This window comes from Mauremys mutica, chromosome 1 (assembly GCF_020497125.1).
Source record: "Mauremys mutica isolate MM-2020 ecotype Southern chromosome 1, ASM2049712v1, whole genome shotgun sequence".
Taxonomy (NCBI): Eukaryota; Metazoa; Chordata; order Testudines; family Geoemydidae; genus Mauremys; species Mauremys mutica.
In genome coordinates this window covers 168,590,607-168,609,790 of record NC_059072.1, presented here as the reverse complement: position 1 = coordinate 168,609,790, position 19,184 = coordinate 168,590,607, and the positions used below count along the sequence as shown (strand labels likewise).

General features: G+C 39.5%; 1 protein-coding gene across 5 annotated transcripts in view; it reads left to right on the top strand.

Moving 5' to 3' along the window:
* CBLB (Cbl proto-oncogene B) overlaps positions 1 to 14,643 on the top strand; it is a 209,382-nt gene extending 194,739 nt beyond the window's left edge. For 4 of the 5 annotated variants that reach the window (XM_045001837.1, XM_045001836.1, XM_045001838.1 and 1 more), the window contains 2 exons: positions 2,449 to 2,568; positions 10,735 to 14,643. In XM_045001837.1, the coding sequence (XP_044857772.1) occupies positions 2,449 to 2,568; positions 10,735 to 11,000 (386 nt within the window). In that variant the 3' untranslated portion in view covers positions 11,001 to 14,643. The remainder of the gene's footprint in view (positions 1 to 2,448; positions 2,569 to 10,734) is intronic. The other variant, XM_045001839.1, reaches the window with a different exon arrangement.
* The last annotated feature ends 4,541 nt before the right edge of the window (positions 14,644 to 19,184 follow it).

Below are 19,184 nucleotides of genomic sequence, written 5' to 3'. Positions count from 1 at the left end.
GGAGATTTTGTGCCTCCCACCCTCTGCAGGCTTTGAACTTGGCACCATCCAGATTTTCCTTCCCCTGTGCCAGTGGGGGAGGCATTCCTAGGACATGAATCTCCAAAGGCGGGTGAGTTGAGGTACCTCTGGCTCAGGTTTTGTTACTGTTGTCATATGTAAAGGATGTTGTCACTTAGCAACCTGAACTGGGTTTTGAAATGTTCAGTTGTTTTTGGAATGATCTTCTGTAGTGGCGTTTGTCTCCCAGAGACAGTAGTTTAGTGAGCCAACGTTTTCAAACATAGGTAGCAGAATTAAACTTCTAAATCCAGGCACTTAAACTGACCTGATTTTTTCAAAAGGGTTGAGCTCACAACAGCACCTGTTGTACCCAATGTCAATTTAGGTGCCTAAATATTGAATTAGGAGCCTAAGAGAACACGTTTTTGAAAATCTTGGCATTGATGATTATTGCGTTGTCATTTATTTGTCTTGCAGTAGTGCCTAGGGGCCCCAGGCATGGACTAGGACCCTGTTGTGCTATGCGCTGTACAAACACAGAACAAAAAGACAGACTGTGGGCAGGTCTACACTACGGAGGAAAATCGATACAAGATATGCAACTTCAGCTACGTGAATAACGTAGCTGAAGTCGAAGTATCTTGTATCGAATTACCTACCGTCCTCACGGCGCGGGATCGATGTCCATGGCTCCCCATGTCGACTCCGCTACCGCCGTTCGGGTTGGTGGAGTTCCGGAGTCGATAGGAGCGCGTTCAGGGATCGATATATCGCGTCTACGCGATATATCGATCCCCGAGAAATCCCCCGATATAGCGGGTAGTGAAGATGTACCCTGTGAGCTGTCTGGGGCAAGAACTATCACTGTAAGGGTCAGTCCAAAAGTCATGTATGTATTTGGATATTTAAATGTGTCTCCAAGAAATACCACATTGAAAGAGACGTGGTTCTAGAGGTGTAGACATGCTTTAGCAAAAATGTTATTTACAGGGTCTACCAAACCATCAGGTAAAATAGTATTTTCAATACTTCTAACATTGCTGCCTACTGTTAATGCTACAAATAGTTTTGTTGCACTTTTTCTGTTTGTTTAAATGCTGTATTCCTTTTGCTCAACAAAAAAAGGGGGGGGGAATAATTATCTGAAACATTCAGAAATCAAGTTTACATTTTTCAGTTCACATCACACTATTGCAAGGAGTTGTATCAATCACATAATGAAATATGGCAGATTTACCATAACACACAGCAAAAAATAACAAAGTATAACAATGCACAAAGTGTTTGTCTTTTAACTACTCTTCTGAAATGGCAAGCTCATTTGAAAAATACCCCTCAACTAAAAGCTTCAAGTAAATGTGTTACAGTACAAGTACCTGAGAGTAATTAGATGAACCCAGGAGACACTTTCTGACATTTTCTGCTATCTGTCAAGATCTGAGTGTTGAATAATGTGCTAGTACTCTGTACTTTTCTTGACACAGTTCAATTCACCATCCATCTTGTCAAATAAGCCACTGCATATGGATGACTTTGCAAGATACAAGAATCAAAGGTTCATGCTTGTGAATTGCAGGGACAGAAATTACTCTAAAATTGAGTACCGTTGATAAACGAATGTTATCTGCAATTCACAAGGTTATATGTAAAATATTTGGAAATAACATAATTTAATGTAACTTATAAATGTTCACACAAAATCTGGAAAGAACATTTTATGGTCACTTAACATTTTCCATATGTACGTATTAGATATGATCTGTACTGTCATTGTTCATTAATCTTACAAGTGCCTTTGACTACACGGAGACACATGCTTGTGTAGATTGATATTTCATTCTTTTTCTGAATATTTCTTTAGACACTGATTTCCAAAGCCTTATTATGATTGGTGACAGTACAAGCCTTCAGGTGATTTCCAAGCCATGCAACAGATCTAGTGAGTGTACAGCCAGGACCTGATCACCACAAAAAAACATACATATCCCTACACCCACTGTGGTAAATGGATTGAAGACTCAGTTGAGGAAAGCAACCTGTTCAGGACAGCTCTTAAGCATTGCTTAAAGTTGAGCACTTGCTGAAGTGTACTGCCTTCAATAGGGGCCGAAAAATGGAGAAGAGAGAATTTTCTAATCTTCTGCTTTGACTTTTTAATCTGTCTTCAGTAATTGGCAAAGACAGACACAAAGCTTGCTTACTCCTATCACTAGTTTCTTTAATATGTGTTAGGGAGGGAGACTATATTAAGTTAACCACCTCCCCTGGTTATCGCTAGGCATAGTTACATCCCCACTGTGTGTGTGTGTCAGTCAAAGGGAACACTCCTGTTTGCATTCACCATCCCTTCTCTCCTGAAGCTTCTTGTTCATACAGCTCTAATCTGGCCCCTGTGCATGAACCTTGCAAATGTTTTTAACTTTAAGTATCCTTTTGTTTTTATAGATCTCTTTTTTGATCCGGCTACTAGTGTAATTCCTCTGCCTCCTGCTCGAAGATTAACAGTGGAAAATGTCAAAATTAATAGAACATCCCAGGACTATGATCAGCTTCCATCCATCTCAGGTAAGAATAAAAACCGTGCTTAGACAAAGTACCAGCCTAAGAAAGCAAGTAATCTTAGCTCAGACAAACTGGCAGACATCAGCCAGTGCTCATGCATCGCTATCCTGCTTGTTAGGAAAGGCTGCTGTTATTCACAACAAGAGCTGGCAATTCTCTTCCTACAAAAAAAAAAAAAGATAGGTAACCATCAAAGGAACAGTGGAGATGGATCTTCTGAAAGGACATAAAATCCCAGAGTGGCTGGTCCATCCTATGATCTGTAGGGTGGGTAGACTAAAAGAAAAATTGTTTTCCCTTTTAAAGGTGAGTCCTTTTAATCCTAGCCATAGACATTAAATGCTTATGTGAATTCTGGTATCCCTTTTTTTTTTTCTTCTTTTTTTAAGATAAGGGATTTTCCCTGTTTTGGAGATCACAAGAGATCAGAAGTCATGCAGGGGCCACTGTGCCTCTTGATTCCAATTTTATTCTCCTTATATTGCTCTGTGGACAAAATATAATTTAAACCTCTATATTGTTCTCTCAGATATTTACCAATGTGACTTCTGTGGGCACCGTAAAACATTTTAAAAATACACAGGAAACCCAAAAGCAACTAAAATGCCATATCCAATTTGTAACAGCCCAGTCAACATAATGTAACAAATTGAAAAGATGGCCATAGTATATAACATCTCTGATCCAGAAGGAACCTCAAATGTTTCACAGTCTAGTTGTAATGGATCCAATCCTATAATTGGATTCACATGGCTGGACCATTGCCCCCACACAGATCCAATGACAGACTAAAAGTCTATAAGGAGCTACTATAAGTTGGGTGTATAACTGGTTGGAAAACTGTTCCCAGAGAGTAATCATCAGTGGTTCACAGTCAAGCTGGAAGGGCATATCAAGTGGGTTCCCGCAGGTTCTGTTCAATATCTTCATCAGTGATTTAGATAATGACATAGAGAATACACTTAAAAGTTTGTGGACAATACCAAGCTGGGAGGGAGTGCATGTACTTCGGAGGGTAGGATTGAAATTCAAAATGATCTGGACAAACTGCGTAAATGGTCTGAAGTAAATAGGATGAAATTCAGTAAGGGCAAATGCAAAGTACTCCACTTAGGAAAGAACAATCAGTTGCACACACACAAAATGGGAAATGACTGCCTAAGGAGGAGTACTGCGAAAAGGGATCTGGGGTCATAGTGGACCAAAAGCTAAATATGAGTCAACAGCATAACACTGTTTCAAAAAAAGCGAACATAATTCTGGGATGTATTAGCAGGAGTGTTGCAAGCAAGACATGAGAAGTAATTCTTCCACTCTACTCTGCACTAATTAGGCCTTAACTGGAGTATTGTGTCCAGTTCTGGGTTCCACATTTCAGGAAAGATGTGGACAAGTTGAAGAAAGTCCAGAGAAGAGCAACAAAATGATTAAAGGTCTAGAAAACATGACCTAAGAGGGAAGAATGAAAAAACTGGGTTTGTTTAGTTTGGAGAAGAAAAGACTGAGGGGGAACGTGATAACAGTTTTCAAGTACATAAAAGGTTGAAGTAGGAGGATGAAAAAATGTTTTTGTTAACTTCTGAGGATAGGACAAGAAGCAATGGGCTTAAATTGCAGCAAGGGAGGTTTAGGTTGGACATTAGGAAAAACTTGCTGTCGGTGGTTAAGCACTGGAATAAATTGCGTAGAGGAAGGTTATGGAATCTCCATCGTTAAAGATTTTTAAGAGCAGGTTAGACAATCACCCATCAGGGAGGGTCTAGATAATAGTCCTGCCATAAGTGCAGGGGACTGGACTAGATGACCTCTCAAGGTCCCTTCTAGTCCTATGAGTCTATCCTTTTATGTATAGTAGAAAACATTTAATACACCAATTAGTGTACTCACCTTTGCAGTACAACACAGCAGCTATTTAAAGGGTCACTGTCAACTATAAACCTAGTCAGTTAAAAAGAAATAAAGTAATAGTAGTTTCATTATTACCCTAGTCCCTGAGTCCTTTGCCTATTTGCAGTCAGTTTTCCTGTTCTTTACAAATGTATTTTCTCTCCTTTTGCTGCAATGAAAGCCCATACAATCAGGGGAAACTGGCTAACAGAGGCCCTGAGCTAATCATGTGAGTAGTTTCACTGAGTTGTGTGCATGTAGCTGTTAGGATTGGGCCATGATGAACTGTTCAGGGCAAACAGTGAAATTGTACGTATGTAAACTATTCTCAAATGCACAAAATAAACACATTGAAAAACATGATTTTTTTTCTTGTCTGTCGGTTTTAGCAATTGTAGGTGTTACTTGCAACAACAGTAGGTGATAGATTTTTTCCAACCAAAGTGTGATTGATATATATATTTTTAAACAGTAAAGTTGACATTATTCCTTTAACAATACGTTACACCAGTATACTGCAGTATAGATCAGGAAGTGAAGAACACTTTCCAATTGAAATTACAGGCAGGATTAAGCATGAAAAGTGCCAGGAGGATTTTTAATGATCACCACTGTTTAGAACCTCAGTTTGATGTCTCAAATAAATGATAGCGTTTTCAAGTCTACAATTCCCCTAACAGAATGCTGGTGCTCACTATTTAAATAGCATTGAAAACGGGTTTTATAGCACGTGTGTTAGTTTATAAAAGCTCTTGCCCCATTCTGCTAGGCAGAAAGACCCTGATTCTGACTGAAGGGCTTCTAGGTGCTGTTTTAATATACATATTAAACAAGCTAATTATCTTAAAGGTATTAGAGAGACAAGGTAGGTCAGGTATTACCTTTTATTGGACCAACTTCTGTTGGTTAGTGAGACAAGCTTTTGAGCTTAAGCAGAGCTCTTCTGAAGAAGATATTACCTCACCCACCTTGTCTCTCTCTCATATCCTGGGATTGACGTGCCTACAACAACACGGCATACCATTTTTCCCTCTGTGCCAGTATAAAAACACAATAGTTGCTTCATCCATTCAAAATAGAAGATAGTGAATTTTATATTATTTCTAAGGCTTTTCTTTAAAGCTCACTTAAAAAGGACTTGCTTGCTTTTCACACGGTAATTTACATTTCTGCATAATCATAATGCTTTTTTTCATGGGACTGGTGTATTTTAAAGCCCTCCACAAAGGAAGCTGATGTAGAGAAGTTTTTAATTCTGCAAAATGACTGCAAGATGCTTGCTATTTAAGATTTCAAATAGTTTTCTTGATATTGCTTAGTAAATACTTCATTACTTAGATGTTTTGCATAACCATCTTCTTAAAATATCCATATGCTTTAACCTATGCTATAAATATACTAATCCAGCATGCTGTGTACATAAAAGTTTTCAATTTAATTTGAATTAAATGACAACTGTTTGTTAAATCATGCTATGCTATAATTGGAAAGTTGTATTTGTAGTGGTTGTAATTCCATCCTATGGAATTAATAAGTTTCAAAATGAACAGATTCAACTTACTTCAGGTTTCCAAAAGATAACCTTGTGTGGAGACTATAACTTAGTGTTTGAGTTATTCCTTAACCATTCATCTCTGATAGCCAGCAGTAGTTCATTCAAAACCTCTTTTAAGATTGCTGTTGGATCTGTGTTAGAAAGGAAGTAAATGTAGTCCACTCATTAGAGCAAATTCTATTCCTAGCACTGCCACTGACTCACTGTACACCTTGTCACTTGACCTCTCTGTGCCTCAGACTGTCTATTTATAAAATGGGAATAATACATGCTCCACTAGAACGTTCAGCTTAATTGCTGACTTGTAAAGGCAAATGTATCTCTTCATTATTAAGAGAACTATCAGGTATATTTTGAATGACAGCCCTTTAGAATTCTTTAATATCAAGAAAGTAGGTGACGTATGGTGAAATATAGTATGTTTTTTGTCTGACACCTGTCACTTTGGTATCTAAGTACCAAACACAGCAATTTATTTAGCACTGAAAATTTAAAAAATGGCTCTCAATTTTCACTTTTTCATTGTTCCATAGGATTTATATATAACACAAACATGGTGATGGTATAAATTCTGAGGGAGTTCAGGTAAAAATAATGAGGGGAGAAATCGCTAATTCTAGAATGAACACACACACACCACCTTTTCTTCTCTTGCTCAGCTGCGATTTCCACTGCCTTGGACCTTTGTGCACTCAGTTACACCTGTGGAAAGTGGGTGTAACATGCTACAAATGGTATGAGTGAATGGAGCAGTCTGACTTCTGCACTCACTTTGCTCAAATGTAAATGACTACCCAAGGTGCAAGGTAGAGGAGAATCAGTCCCCTTGTGTATACATGTATTGTATCTCCTTAGCATTGCACTTGTATGCTCTGTGCAAAATGGGTTCAAAGCTGTGCGCCTTTCGGAGCCCTGCCTATGATCTGGCCTTTTTAATGCACTGTTATGCCATTGTCCACATTGCTCTGGGGTGCGCTAATAAATATAAATGTAAAATCATGCTTTGCCCTCTTTACATTATTTATAAATGAGAAAGGAAAAGTTCATCTGGCTCGGTGCATTTTTGCTATTGTTACATACTTAAAGGTTGATTTAAATATAGTTCAGACTCATCTTGTCTGCAAGCATCTGCATGAGCACTGTGATGCCTTGTAGAGCCCCAGGCTTTAGGGCTCTGAGGAAGATTTACACGTTCTTAGCATCCTGCAGGGAGGCACTGAAGTTCTTCACTCGGGCTCCCTGAGCTCCTCAAAATGCGAGATCCCCTTGGCGCTCTAATATCCCCTTGAAGGTGTTTTTTCCTCTACCCCAAATAGACTTGTCTGCCTTCCTCCACTCCACAGAGACCCTCACATGACAAGCCTGCTTCCTCACTCTCACCCACCAGCAGGCGTGCTTGCATGGTGCCGCTAATGCCTGCTGCTTCCCAGACTGGTAGCAGCAGCTGATGGGGACATGTTTAAAAAGCAGGAAGGGAACAGAGGGGGTGGCTCACTGCAGGGGGAAATGAAGCTATTTGGCATCATTATCCGGGCAGCAAGAGTCCTGATTTATCCCTGCCTCTTAGCAGCCTAGGAGGCCTCTTTCTCCCCGCCACAGACTTTCTCCCCCTTACCTTCTGCTAGTGAACCATAGTCGTTTATTAAATTAGCTGGTCTCAGGGCGTTATCTGCTTTTGGATTAGCTAGTTTCCTAAGGGTTGAAGGCAGCATGGAAACAGAAGTGTCCGTGATTGAGGCTGGCTGCTCAGAGGCTGAAACAATTAATTGAAATATACGAATATACAATTAACTGAAAATTCAGCTAGAGATTTTTTTAAGAATCCAAGGTGGCTGACGCATCAGTGTGTGTGGCAGGAAAGAAAAGCCTGTTTAAATGCCTCTGATGGAAGTGCAGTTTAAGCTTAGATTCTGAGCTTAAAAATACTAACAGGATACTCATATTCCGCAAAAATTTTATATGGATGTGAAGATATCGAGAGAGGTGTCAGCATTTTAAAAAAAACAGGGAATTGAGTTACACAGAGTGAGGGCTGGAGATTTAAAAGGACCTGTGCTATAGAGACATTGGTGGAGTGAGAAGAAAATGCATGTGTTGTAAATCTTCAAAAAGAATTTAAAATGGTCTGCCTAAATGACACGATTGCTTCAGCAGGATTTAGGCAGCATGAAGTTTTTAGTCAAGAAAAAACTCCAGGTTTGGGTTCAAATTGGAGATGCCAGTACTAGTTGTTCATTCATTCATTCATTCTCTCTCTCTCTCTCTCTCTCTCAAATTTAATTATTATTTGTTCTTTAGATACCGGTATTTTTCCTCATAATCATTTTTCTAAAATTGCTTTGATAGTCATATTTTTAGCCTCAGATTTACATATGTTATATTATTTGTCTTGTAATTTTCTAATATTGTACATACTTTCATTTTAATTATGGACCATATTCTTCAATAATACTGTAAATTGAATTTTGTAAAATAAGTCTGAATTCCTGATTTTACTTATTCCCCTCTCTTACTGGTAACTAAATTTCCTGAAATATTGCTAATCACCTAATCCTACAAGTATTTCACACCCCTTTCTCTAGTAGGCTCAAACCTGCCTTGTGTTGTCTTTTTATCATTAGGATTTACATAGGACTTTTCATCTTCAGTGTCCTTTATAAAGACAAAATAATCCAATCTGCTGTTTTTCTCATCAGCATATTGTGTAGAAAATAAGCAATGTTTCCAGCAAAAGATTAAACCCAGTCTTTTAATGTGAAATCTGAATAAAATTACTCTCATCTATTTGTTATATTAACCCCACCATCTTTCTAGAAAAATATTTCCTGGATCTTGTCTGACTTAACAATAGAATTCCCATACTGATGCATTCAGAAAAGCTTGTTGGCATTAAAACTGAGTCAGGAAATGCATCTTGAAAAGATCTACTCCAGGGGTCGGCTACCTTTCAGAAGTGGTGTGCCGAGTCTTCATTTATTCACTCTAATTTAAGGTTTTGTGTGCCAGTAATACATTTTAACGTTTTTAGAAGGTCTCTTTCTATAAGTCTATAATATATAACTAAACTATTGTTGTATGTAAAGTAAATAAGGCTTTTAAAATGTTTAAGGAGCTTCTTTTAAAATTAAATTAAAATGTAGAGCCCCCCGGACTGGTGGTCAGGACCTGGGCAGTGTGAGTGCCACTGAAAACAGCTCACATGCTGCCTTTGGCACACGTGCCATAGGTTGCCTACTCCTGATCTACATAAATGACTAGGTTGATCCATTGGAGATATTTAACGTGCTCTGTGGGATTACAATCCAGATATTCTCCCTGTATAAAATTGAATAGCTGTATAACTTTGATAATGAAATTATGCTCCTTTGCATTACACGATATATCTGGAAGATTTGAAAAAAAAACAAAATGCTATTGCCACCAGTATAAATAAACTGGAAAATATTATTGCCATCAGCTTTCTCTAATTACATATTGGAACACTATTTATTGTCAGTAGAACTTTTCAGAATTCTTCTCAAAGGCTTGAAAGCCTTAAAAAAAAACAAACAGACAAATACTTCCCACTCAAAGCATTTTTGCTGTATGCCATCTTGTATTTAAGCTTCTTAGTGTAGTCTCAGCAAGGATAAAGGGGTTTGGGCAAAGTCCCAAGTTTACTCGAGTCCTAACCCCTTGACTCTGAAAAGATTAGAAGCTGTGGCTATTAGCTCTTTGCATCAGCACATCATGATTCTTAGTGGCAGTGTTAACTGTGAAGGTTAACATTCCTATGAAGCACTGCAGACAGGCTGTAGCATACCCAGCCAACATCTGAAATGTATGAACTGTGATATTTGGGGAGGAAAATTTAGGGATCTTTTTCTCACCACTGAAATTCATTGGACTATTAATTTTTTTGAGGGACGGAATGAGGAAAAAATGATTTTCCTATGTAGCAAGCATCCTTGACATGCATGAAATAAACTACAAATGACTGAAATATGTGCTCATGATGTACAAATGAGTGCTAGTTTCTCTTCTTCAGGTTTATTTGGTGAGAGTCTTCTTTTACATAGTTTACTGATTTGTACAATTTCCTGAATAAAAGTGTGACTAAATCCTTGTTGGTGATATTAATAAAATCTCATTGTTGAGAGTAAATGACAATTAAAATTCAGTTTTAATTTTTACCACTTATGCTTGTTTTAATACTTTTTTGCCTAGTTTGGACAATGCAAATATAGGCTAGTCCAGGGGTTCTCAAACTGGGGGAGGAGGGGCCCCTCAGCGGGTTATGAGGTTATTACGTGGCAGGTCACAAGCTTGTCAGCCTCCACCCCAAACCCCGCTTTGCCTCCTACATTTATAATGATAAATGTATTAAAAAGTATTTTTAATTTATAAGGGGGGGAGGGTCACACTCAGAGGCTTGCTATGTGAAAGGGGTCACCAGTACAAAATTTTGAGAACCACTGGACTAGTCACTTCCACTTTCAGATTCTTACTGCATTATTAACACAAGGCTGCACTGTTAAGGTTGTGAACACTTCTGGTGAATGTTCTAATACAGTTTCCACCAGAATTTCAAAGCTAAAGAAAGAAATTCATTAGAACAGTCCTCTTAATAGACTTTGTAAAACTTGGTTTTGAGTTCTCCCTTAACTTGAGGCCTGAACTACCAAGCACTACCTTGTTACATCATGTTTAAACCAGTTTGTAGTGATTGTCTCTCTGGTTTTTTTAAGCAGATGGTTCACAAGCACCAGCCAGACCCCCTAAACCACTTCCTCGCAGGACTGCACCAGAAATCCATCACAGAAAAGCATACAACTCTGACACCTCCTTGGAAAATGTGGATGCAAAAATTGCAAAACTTATGGGAGAAGGGTTTTCTTTTGAAGAAGTGAAGAGGGCACTTGAAATAGCCCAGAATAATGTTGATGTGGCTCGTAGTATTTTAAGAGAGTTTGCCTGCTTTCCTCCTCCAGTCTCCCCACGTCTCAATCTATAGCAGCATGCAAGTCCCTGCAGTAGATGAATTCCATGGATGTGTGTGTGTGGAACTGAGAGCAAGAGAGAGAATTTGAGAGAGAAGTTTTCTTCTCTTGTCATCCTTAGAAGAGGGTCTGTTTCCAGCAGTTTATCAGAGGAAGATGGCTGCTCTGATCAAGACTCATAGATGGGCCAAGGCTTCTGTATTTTTGCTAGCCATACTTTTAAAATCAGGGTTGAACTGACAAAATTATTTTAAGAAGTTTACTTCCCTTGAACTTTGAATCTGTGAAATGCTTTTTTTCTTGTTTACAAGTTGGCAAGTTGACACTTGTACTGTGTTCCTGTTTAGATTCCCTTGTACGGTGGTCAGTTCAGCTGTAGCATTTGCCACATTTTCCATGCTGACCACCTCATCAACTAAATCATTTTTTCCAGAAGCTCTGTATTTCCATTTCTCCTTTTATAAGAGGCTTTAATGTTTTTTGCATTTCAACTTATCAAACAAATGCAAAAAAAAAAAAGTATGTGGCCTTCACTACTGAGTGTTTTCTTCTGAGATTGCTTTGTTATTGAGAGAGGAAAAACTGAATGTATAATGCATTATTTTTTGTCTATGAACTGCCTTTTTAAAGGTATTTTGACAGTGACATTGGGCAGCTTTTCTTTTTATTATGGATTGTGTTACCTATAGTCTTCAAGGTCTTGATCCATGTAGTTTCCAGTTTAAAAAAACACACATGCAGTAATGAACCTAAGAACATGACATATGACAACTTTTAAAAATGTGAATGCAGATGTTGATGTACTTAAGTTACATACCAAGGGCACCTGTTGTTCATGCCTTAGGTATCCTTAGGCATACTGAATTATGGGGAATCTTGCTGAATTATGTTAATGATCAGGTAAATTACAGTCCTGTCTTCTGCATAGTGGATGACAGTTAATTTCCTGTTTGAGTGATTGTCCTCTGGTTCATCATGGCTTTAGGGACCAGTTCATATTGACATGGGAACTTTAAATCTTTGATGCACTGTTAAGTCCTAATGCTACTGTAGGAATACTTTTTACAAAGCTCTTTAGTAATCTTTCTGTTCACACTATTGCATTAGACTGTTTCATACTCAAATTCACTATCCCTGCATAGATGGAAACATCTTGGATCTCTTTGCCATGGGTGGAACAGTGTTACCTCAGTCTGATTTTTTTTTTTTAATTTAAAGCACAGATTGATGCAAGCCAAATCAAGTCCTTTGTTTTTTGTTCTTACTGGACTCTCAAATTAAGAGTCCAGACTTTCCACAGTAATTCTCATATTGCTGCTTTCCTGTTCTTGTGGAAAACACTGAAATTCTCTTTTTTCCACTCCTCTTACTGTTGAACAGATGAACCATGTGGAGGGTAGAGTAGTTCCAGTATTTTAAAATATGGCCAGTACATGATCTTGCAAGTTGTGATAAACTTAGGTTGTGGTATATATTTATTTCCTTTTTATCTTTCGGTTTTCTCCTTTACTCATGGCAAGTTGTAAAAGTTACACCACTTAGAAGATCAGATCTCAGCGACAAATGGATTTATTTTAAAGATTTAAGGGCAACCAAACATCTCAAGTAAGGAATTCAAAGTCACAGAGAAAACCCAGTGGAAATTACCATTATATGTCTAGACTTCCATTTCATTAACAGCTTATTTTTTTAAAAGAAAGAAATCATTCCTTTTCAGGATCACAAAGCATGGCATGATGGCCATCATTAATCTGCCTTGGTCCAGTGAAACAAGATGATCAGAGGTATTTGAGCTACAGGAATGAGTTTCTGTTCTATTTCAATCTAAGCACATGATTTCATGTACTAGAAAAGGGCATTTGCAGCTTCCTTTCAGTGTTCATTCTTTGGGTAGGGATAATAAAAGCTTTTGGCTGAAGTTTTACTCAGTGCTCTCTGTTTAAGTAAATCCCCCTCTTTATTTTTTTTGGCACAAAGTATGCTGTTTTCAGCTCCTTTAATTGGTTTCTTTCCTGCATCATATTGATAACATTCTAGTATTTCAGCCAAATATAAATTCAAAATGATACATGCTGTTAAGGTAAATGTTGCAATTTTATTAGAATTGCTTAATTATAGCTCTAACATAACTGCCAGTAATAGCAACGATGGAAAAAAATGCATTGCACGGAGAAGCAAACCATCTGCAGACCATGTGTTTGAATTTCCAGTCATATTGGATAAAACGGGCACAGATGCTCTCGTTTTCTAAATTTTATTCAGGAGTTTATAATAAATGACACCACCATGTTTCAATTAAGAAGCAAGAAGAACAGTCATGTAAAATATTTTTAAATTATTTCTACACAAGCTCTTTCTAATTTTTTTTAAATAGCATTCCCAGCCTGTTTGGCATGACTTGTTTTTTGGACATGTGTTTAAAAACCTTTATAATGTAATAGCATAGGTAGTGGCTTTACACTCTGAAAATTCCATTCAGATTGGCAGAGGCCCTGGGTTTTTTTGCCTTCCTCTGTAGCGTGAGGCACGGGTCACTTGGTGGAGGATTCTCTGCACCTTGAAGTCTTTAAACCATGATTTGAGGACTTCAGTGGCTCAGATATAGGTTAGGGGTTTATTACAGGAGTGAGTGGGTGAGATTCTGTGGCCTGTGTTGTGTAGGAGGTTGGACTAGATGATCATAATGGTCCCTTCTGACCTTAAAGTCTATGATTTGCTTTATCGTCTAAAGATCATAGAATCAGACACTCTTACATAATGGAATATGAGATGCCTCAGACCTGTTTCAGTTAATAGCTTTAAAGCCAAATTAAGTGAAATTGCCTTGCTAGACTGTCGATGTTTACTGCACAGGACTTAATGGGCTTGAGAGGGGTAAATCTGACAATAATTTGATTCCCTAAAATGTCTTTAACAATTTAAAAAATAAAGGTTTAATCTTGCAAATGCCTGTGAACATATGTAACTTTAAGCACACAACTGACTGTAGTGGGTATACTCGAATGAACGAAGTTGCTCAAATGCTTGTGTATGTAAAAGTGGGGCTTATGGATGTATTTTCTATAATAGACTCCTTTAGACCATCATGCCAACATCTGCATTTATTTCCTTGATGCAGAATTGCTGCATTTTAAACAGATTTGCTGAATCTAAAGGAGAGCAATACTAATGAACATCAGCAGCATGGATCCATTCCAAAGATGATAGGTTAAAAACTGAAACTGCACTGAAATAAATTAATTCCATGTGATTAACCAATTAATGCGCTGGCTAGAATGGAAACCTAAAATGGCCACTGATCAAATGGGTCAGTGTTTCATAATCCAAGTGCACATCTGGCAAAGACTTTTTCATAAAGTGAATTCAGATTTTTGAATCCAAATCATTTCCTCTCATAATTTTAGCTTGAAGCTTTACTTTGCACTGATTATTCTGAACTGGTAACCATTTGAATTTGTGTCTTAAAGCTGGACAAATCTGGAAGCAGATGAATGGTGTATTTTAAACGGATTCAGGTACTGCTTCTTGACCTGGAATTTAGTGCTTCTAGGAATGATTTCCTGAAAAGGACTGCAATAGTTTCCATTTTGAAGGGTTTTCTTCCAAATAACTATTTTATCAGAAAATGCCTTTTATAAACTTGTCTAACGTGATAAACATAGTGATGTGTTCAATTAATTTATATTTTATTCAACATTCTTTTTCAATTCTGGTTATTATGTAACCTCAAGTACTTTATCTGTTCTTGTAAGATATTTTATAAAATTAATGTTAACAGAATGCCAAGTTGGTCCTTGATTTTCAGTGGTTTGGCTCTGATCTGAATATTGCTGCTTGTGGCTTCAGAAGCACATAGTTATCCTAGATTATACTTTTATAGAGGTTGGGCACTGTCTTAAAGCCAGAAAGACAAGTGAAATGGTATTAAAATACGGTGAATCAAAATATTTAAAACCACCCCCATTGCTAGGGTATCAACTACATTCCAGTTATTTCACTTTCCAAATTCAGCTAATAAATTTAAAAATTAAAAAAAAAACTAAAAAATACCCACAACCTAAAATGACATTTTACAACTTAAAAACAATGCAGAATGAATGTATCTGTATAGTAGAAGGAAATTGAATCATAAATACTTAGTGGTTATTTAATCATTATTATTATTCTGTTTTCTGAGGTGCTAATGAAATTCCAAAGTGAAGAAGCTATAATGCCAAAGACAAAGTACTTTATCACAATGAGGTAACTGGATTTTTGCAGAGAAAAAGTGCACCAGAGATCACTATTGTTGCTGTAATAAAATGTTAGCTCAAATCCTGCTTGCTTTACTCACAGATCCCATTTGAAAAAAGTAGCCTGTGCACATAGGTGAGCTAGATTTCCCCTTTACATAGCATTCAGATTCCGAAAATGTTTAGAGAAGATGCTCTCTGGGGAGGAAAACGCGATGATCTCCATTAAAAACTCAACATTTGCCACTTCGCCAGTTACACAGGTAAGCTGAGGCCTGGAATGCTGAGATTTCAGTGGTTCTACCTGCACGTGCTCAGCCATTTTCAGAGGCGAGGGTGCTGTAGTTCACTGGCCGTATTAATACAATATCAAATATTTTAGCCTGTTTGGTTTATGTTTTAGTGCAGTGATTTTTCATGTTGTCATTTTCTGTCACTTCCTTTGTTTTGCCTCTGATAAGTGTGAGCAATTGAGGCCACTTGGAATCTTTTAGGGAGATTTTGAGGTTGGAATCCCAGTCACTTTATTCTGGATGAAATGACTGGATCCACTTATCCCCTACGATGAAATGACTGCATCCCTGTATTCCAATCGGACCCAGCGGGTCCACCCTCAGGACAGCTTATTTAGGTTTGGAAATAAAATGTGCTATCCTGGAGCTTTAAAAATTACACTTGCCCTTAAGAGATATTTCCTGCCCCTTAAGGTGAATTCCACTGAGTTCCTATTCAAAATTAATAAATAATCCCATTCCTTTCCTGCAGGACAGAAGGAATTTCAAGGCTATGAGATTGTATGCAGGAGGCTTTCTCTTCCTAGGCCTACTTTTAAAAAAAAAAAATTCATCCTAAATGAGACTTTGAACTTCCCACAGCTGCCTGTAATAGAGCTACCATATAGGAACCAACCAATGTAACTACATTGGCACTGGTTTCAGATAAATCAGTCGGCCTTTTTTGTTTGAGATAACGGCTTTGGTAACTAGCAGCCTGGGGGAGAGAAGGTATTCACACAGAAGGAGGAGAATCCTGTATTAAAATCCCTAGGCCTGTCTTGCTCACATGCATACAAAATATAGCCATTGCAATGGGCATATTTTCAAGTATAAATGTTTCATCATGAACTGTTTTGAAATGCCTGAGTATCTTAGAGAATATCTGGCATAAATGCTCCAATCCTGAATTAGTATGTCTTCCCTCAAAGAGATCTTCTTTGAAGAGATGTCTGCTGTGCAACAGAATGTCATGGCATTAAAAGTGTCAGAGGACAAAAATGCTAAGTGGTAGAATACCTGAAAGTCCTAGCAAAATAACCAGGAGCCTGATACAGTGTATTGGAGGAAATCCTCCTAGTAAAAAGCTCCGTTTATTGATTTGTTTGTAGATTGTGTGTGTGTTAATCTAATGAAGTGGAAGGGGGGAAGAGAATCAACCAATGCCTGCTAAAAAATTAGACTTGGAGTAAAAAACTAGGCTACTGTATTTCCCTTTGTTAAACATCTGTTCCATCTGGACAGCTGAACAGAGTGTGTGTATAATCAAGCTGCTTCTTCGAGTGCTGTCCCTGTGGGTGCTCCACTGTAGGTGACGGTGTATCCCGGCGCTGTTGATCGGAGATTTTCGGTAGCAGTGCCTGGTTGGGACGCACACACTCAGTTGGTATCTCCCGTCCCATTGGAATCTTCCTGAGCGCATGCATCCCGCACCCTCCTCAGTTGCTTCTCAACCATCCTCGGCCAAAAACGGGACTCGGAGCAGTGCTGATCCTCTTCCCTGGCTTTTGAAGGAAACAATTACAAAGGACATAGAGTTAGAACATCCCAGTTGTTTCCCTTTTTTAAAATAGTTAGTTTAAAAAAAAAATTCCTCAGGTTTGTCCCCCACTGAGACACTCTCCCCTGGCATTACTAGTGCAATAATGCCAGCGGCTTCAGGATTCAAGGAATGTGCTTCCTGTCAGGACTTTATGCCAATGTCCGACGGACACTCACGCTGTGTGAAGTGCGTTGGCGAGACACAGGTCCCTGCCAAGTGTGTCCACTGCACGAGCCTCAAAACCAGGGCTCGTCCTGACAGGAACCTGCGGCTGAAACTGCTTCTCATGCAGAAATCCCTGCAGCCGCCTCTGGAGACGGGCAATGGCAAACCTTCCCTCACGCTCCCTGGCCAGGTCTGAACTGACCGGAAGCATGGCTTCACCCTCTCTGGAGCAGAGGCAAGAAGCTCTGCAGCTGCCTATGGAGCAGGGCAGTAAACCTGCTCCCTTTCCAGGTCAGAACCGACTGGGAGCGCAGCTTCACCCTTTCATGTGAAGAGGCAGGAAGCCCTAATGTCTCCTCTCAGAGACACTCAAGAGGGTAAATGATCTCCTGCAGGGTCTTTATCCTTGGTGCTGTCAGCGCCGAGAGCAGGCAACTCTGACCGCCCCTGCACTTTACAAGCAAATCTCACTGGGCTCTAAAGCAGGGACCCGACTTCCCGCACAGGGAAGCTCTCCTCGGCACCGGTTTCCCCAGCACCAACAATGGACCCGGTGCTGACGAGTTCCACCCCTGGCACCGAGCCTGCCTGCTACACCCGAGCAGATTCAGACCCCCTGCAGGGCTCTCACAAACGGCTCTCTGCGCCTGCCAAAGTGAAACTAAAATCACTCCGGGCTGCCACTCAGACTTCACGCTCTGCAGCACGCCAGCCTAGGGAGCAGCAACAATTCCTGCATCAGCAGGATATCTCTGTGGCCCCTAAGCCTGACTCTCCGCTCCGGGACAGGGAGCACTCATTGTTTGAACAGCAGCTCTCCCCATGTGACCTGGATACTTTCACTGATAGTGAGAACGGCACACAGCAGCAGGCAGAGTTCTCCCTGCCTGAGTCTTCCCCCACCCACCAGAGCCATACATACCCCAAGACATGGGGCATCATAAGAATCAGGCTCAGTTTCCCTACTTTGTCCCCTAGTGGCCGGGACCCATCTTTTTCCTACCCATTGCCCTGGCCTCAGTGGTAGGCTCCTGCCACCGCTCCTCCTTGCACGCCTTCTACTGGACCGCAAGCTCGTCCTATGCCTATATCCCCAGCTCTATCAACATCTGGAGCTCCTGAACCCCCTCCTGAAGACATGGGCTATAAACCCTTCCCTGTTTTACTGGCTCCTGCCTTGCCATCAGCTGCAGAAGTTGCCCTTATGCCTTCACCTCCACAAAACATGGACGGCTTTATGCAATTCCAGGAACTTTTTAAGAGAATGGCACTCAGCCAGGACATCCCTTTGGAGGAAGTCCAGGAGACACAACATAGGTTTCTTAAAATCCTCCAACCCTCTGTACCTTCAAAGATAGCACTACCCATAGAGAGAGCTCTCCTAGAACCAGCTGGTACTCTCTCGCAGACCCCTGCCTCCATTCCACCAACATGCAAGAAAGCTTAGCTGTCCAGTTTTATAGGGACAGTCCCGATATTTGGGGCTTTGTCTTATATAAGTGCCTATTACCTCCCACTCCCTGTCCCGATTTTTCACACTTGCTGTCTGGTCACCTTACAGGAGATGCATACGCTTGCCCTTCTCTATCCATCTGTATAATGATTGGGAGGAAGATGCTGGAAATGATAATAGCACCATCTTCAGATTGTCCTGTAAATGTTTATCCTCACAATAAAAGTGCAATAAGGAAGGCTTATTTTTCATCTACTGGTTAAATATTCCAAACTCCCAGGATTGGGAAGCACTTGTATTATCAGGTGTCCAAATATACCTCTTTGCCCTAGATCTATTCCTGTAATTCAACCTTGCATAAATATCGTCTTTCAGACACTTCTCGGAGCATTCACCATCATCTCAAACTCAACCAGGGCAAAATAGCATCCCCCAACTCCCTCTGCTACCTACATTCCTTACTATGTCTGTTAACACCACAATTTTCCCTATTACGCAGGCCCATAAACTGGGGGTTGTTTTTGACACTTCCC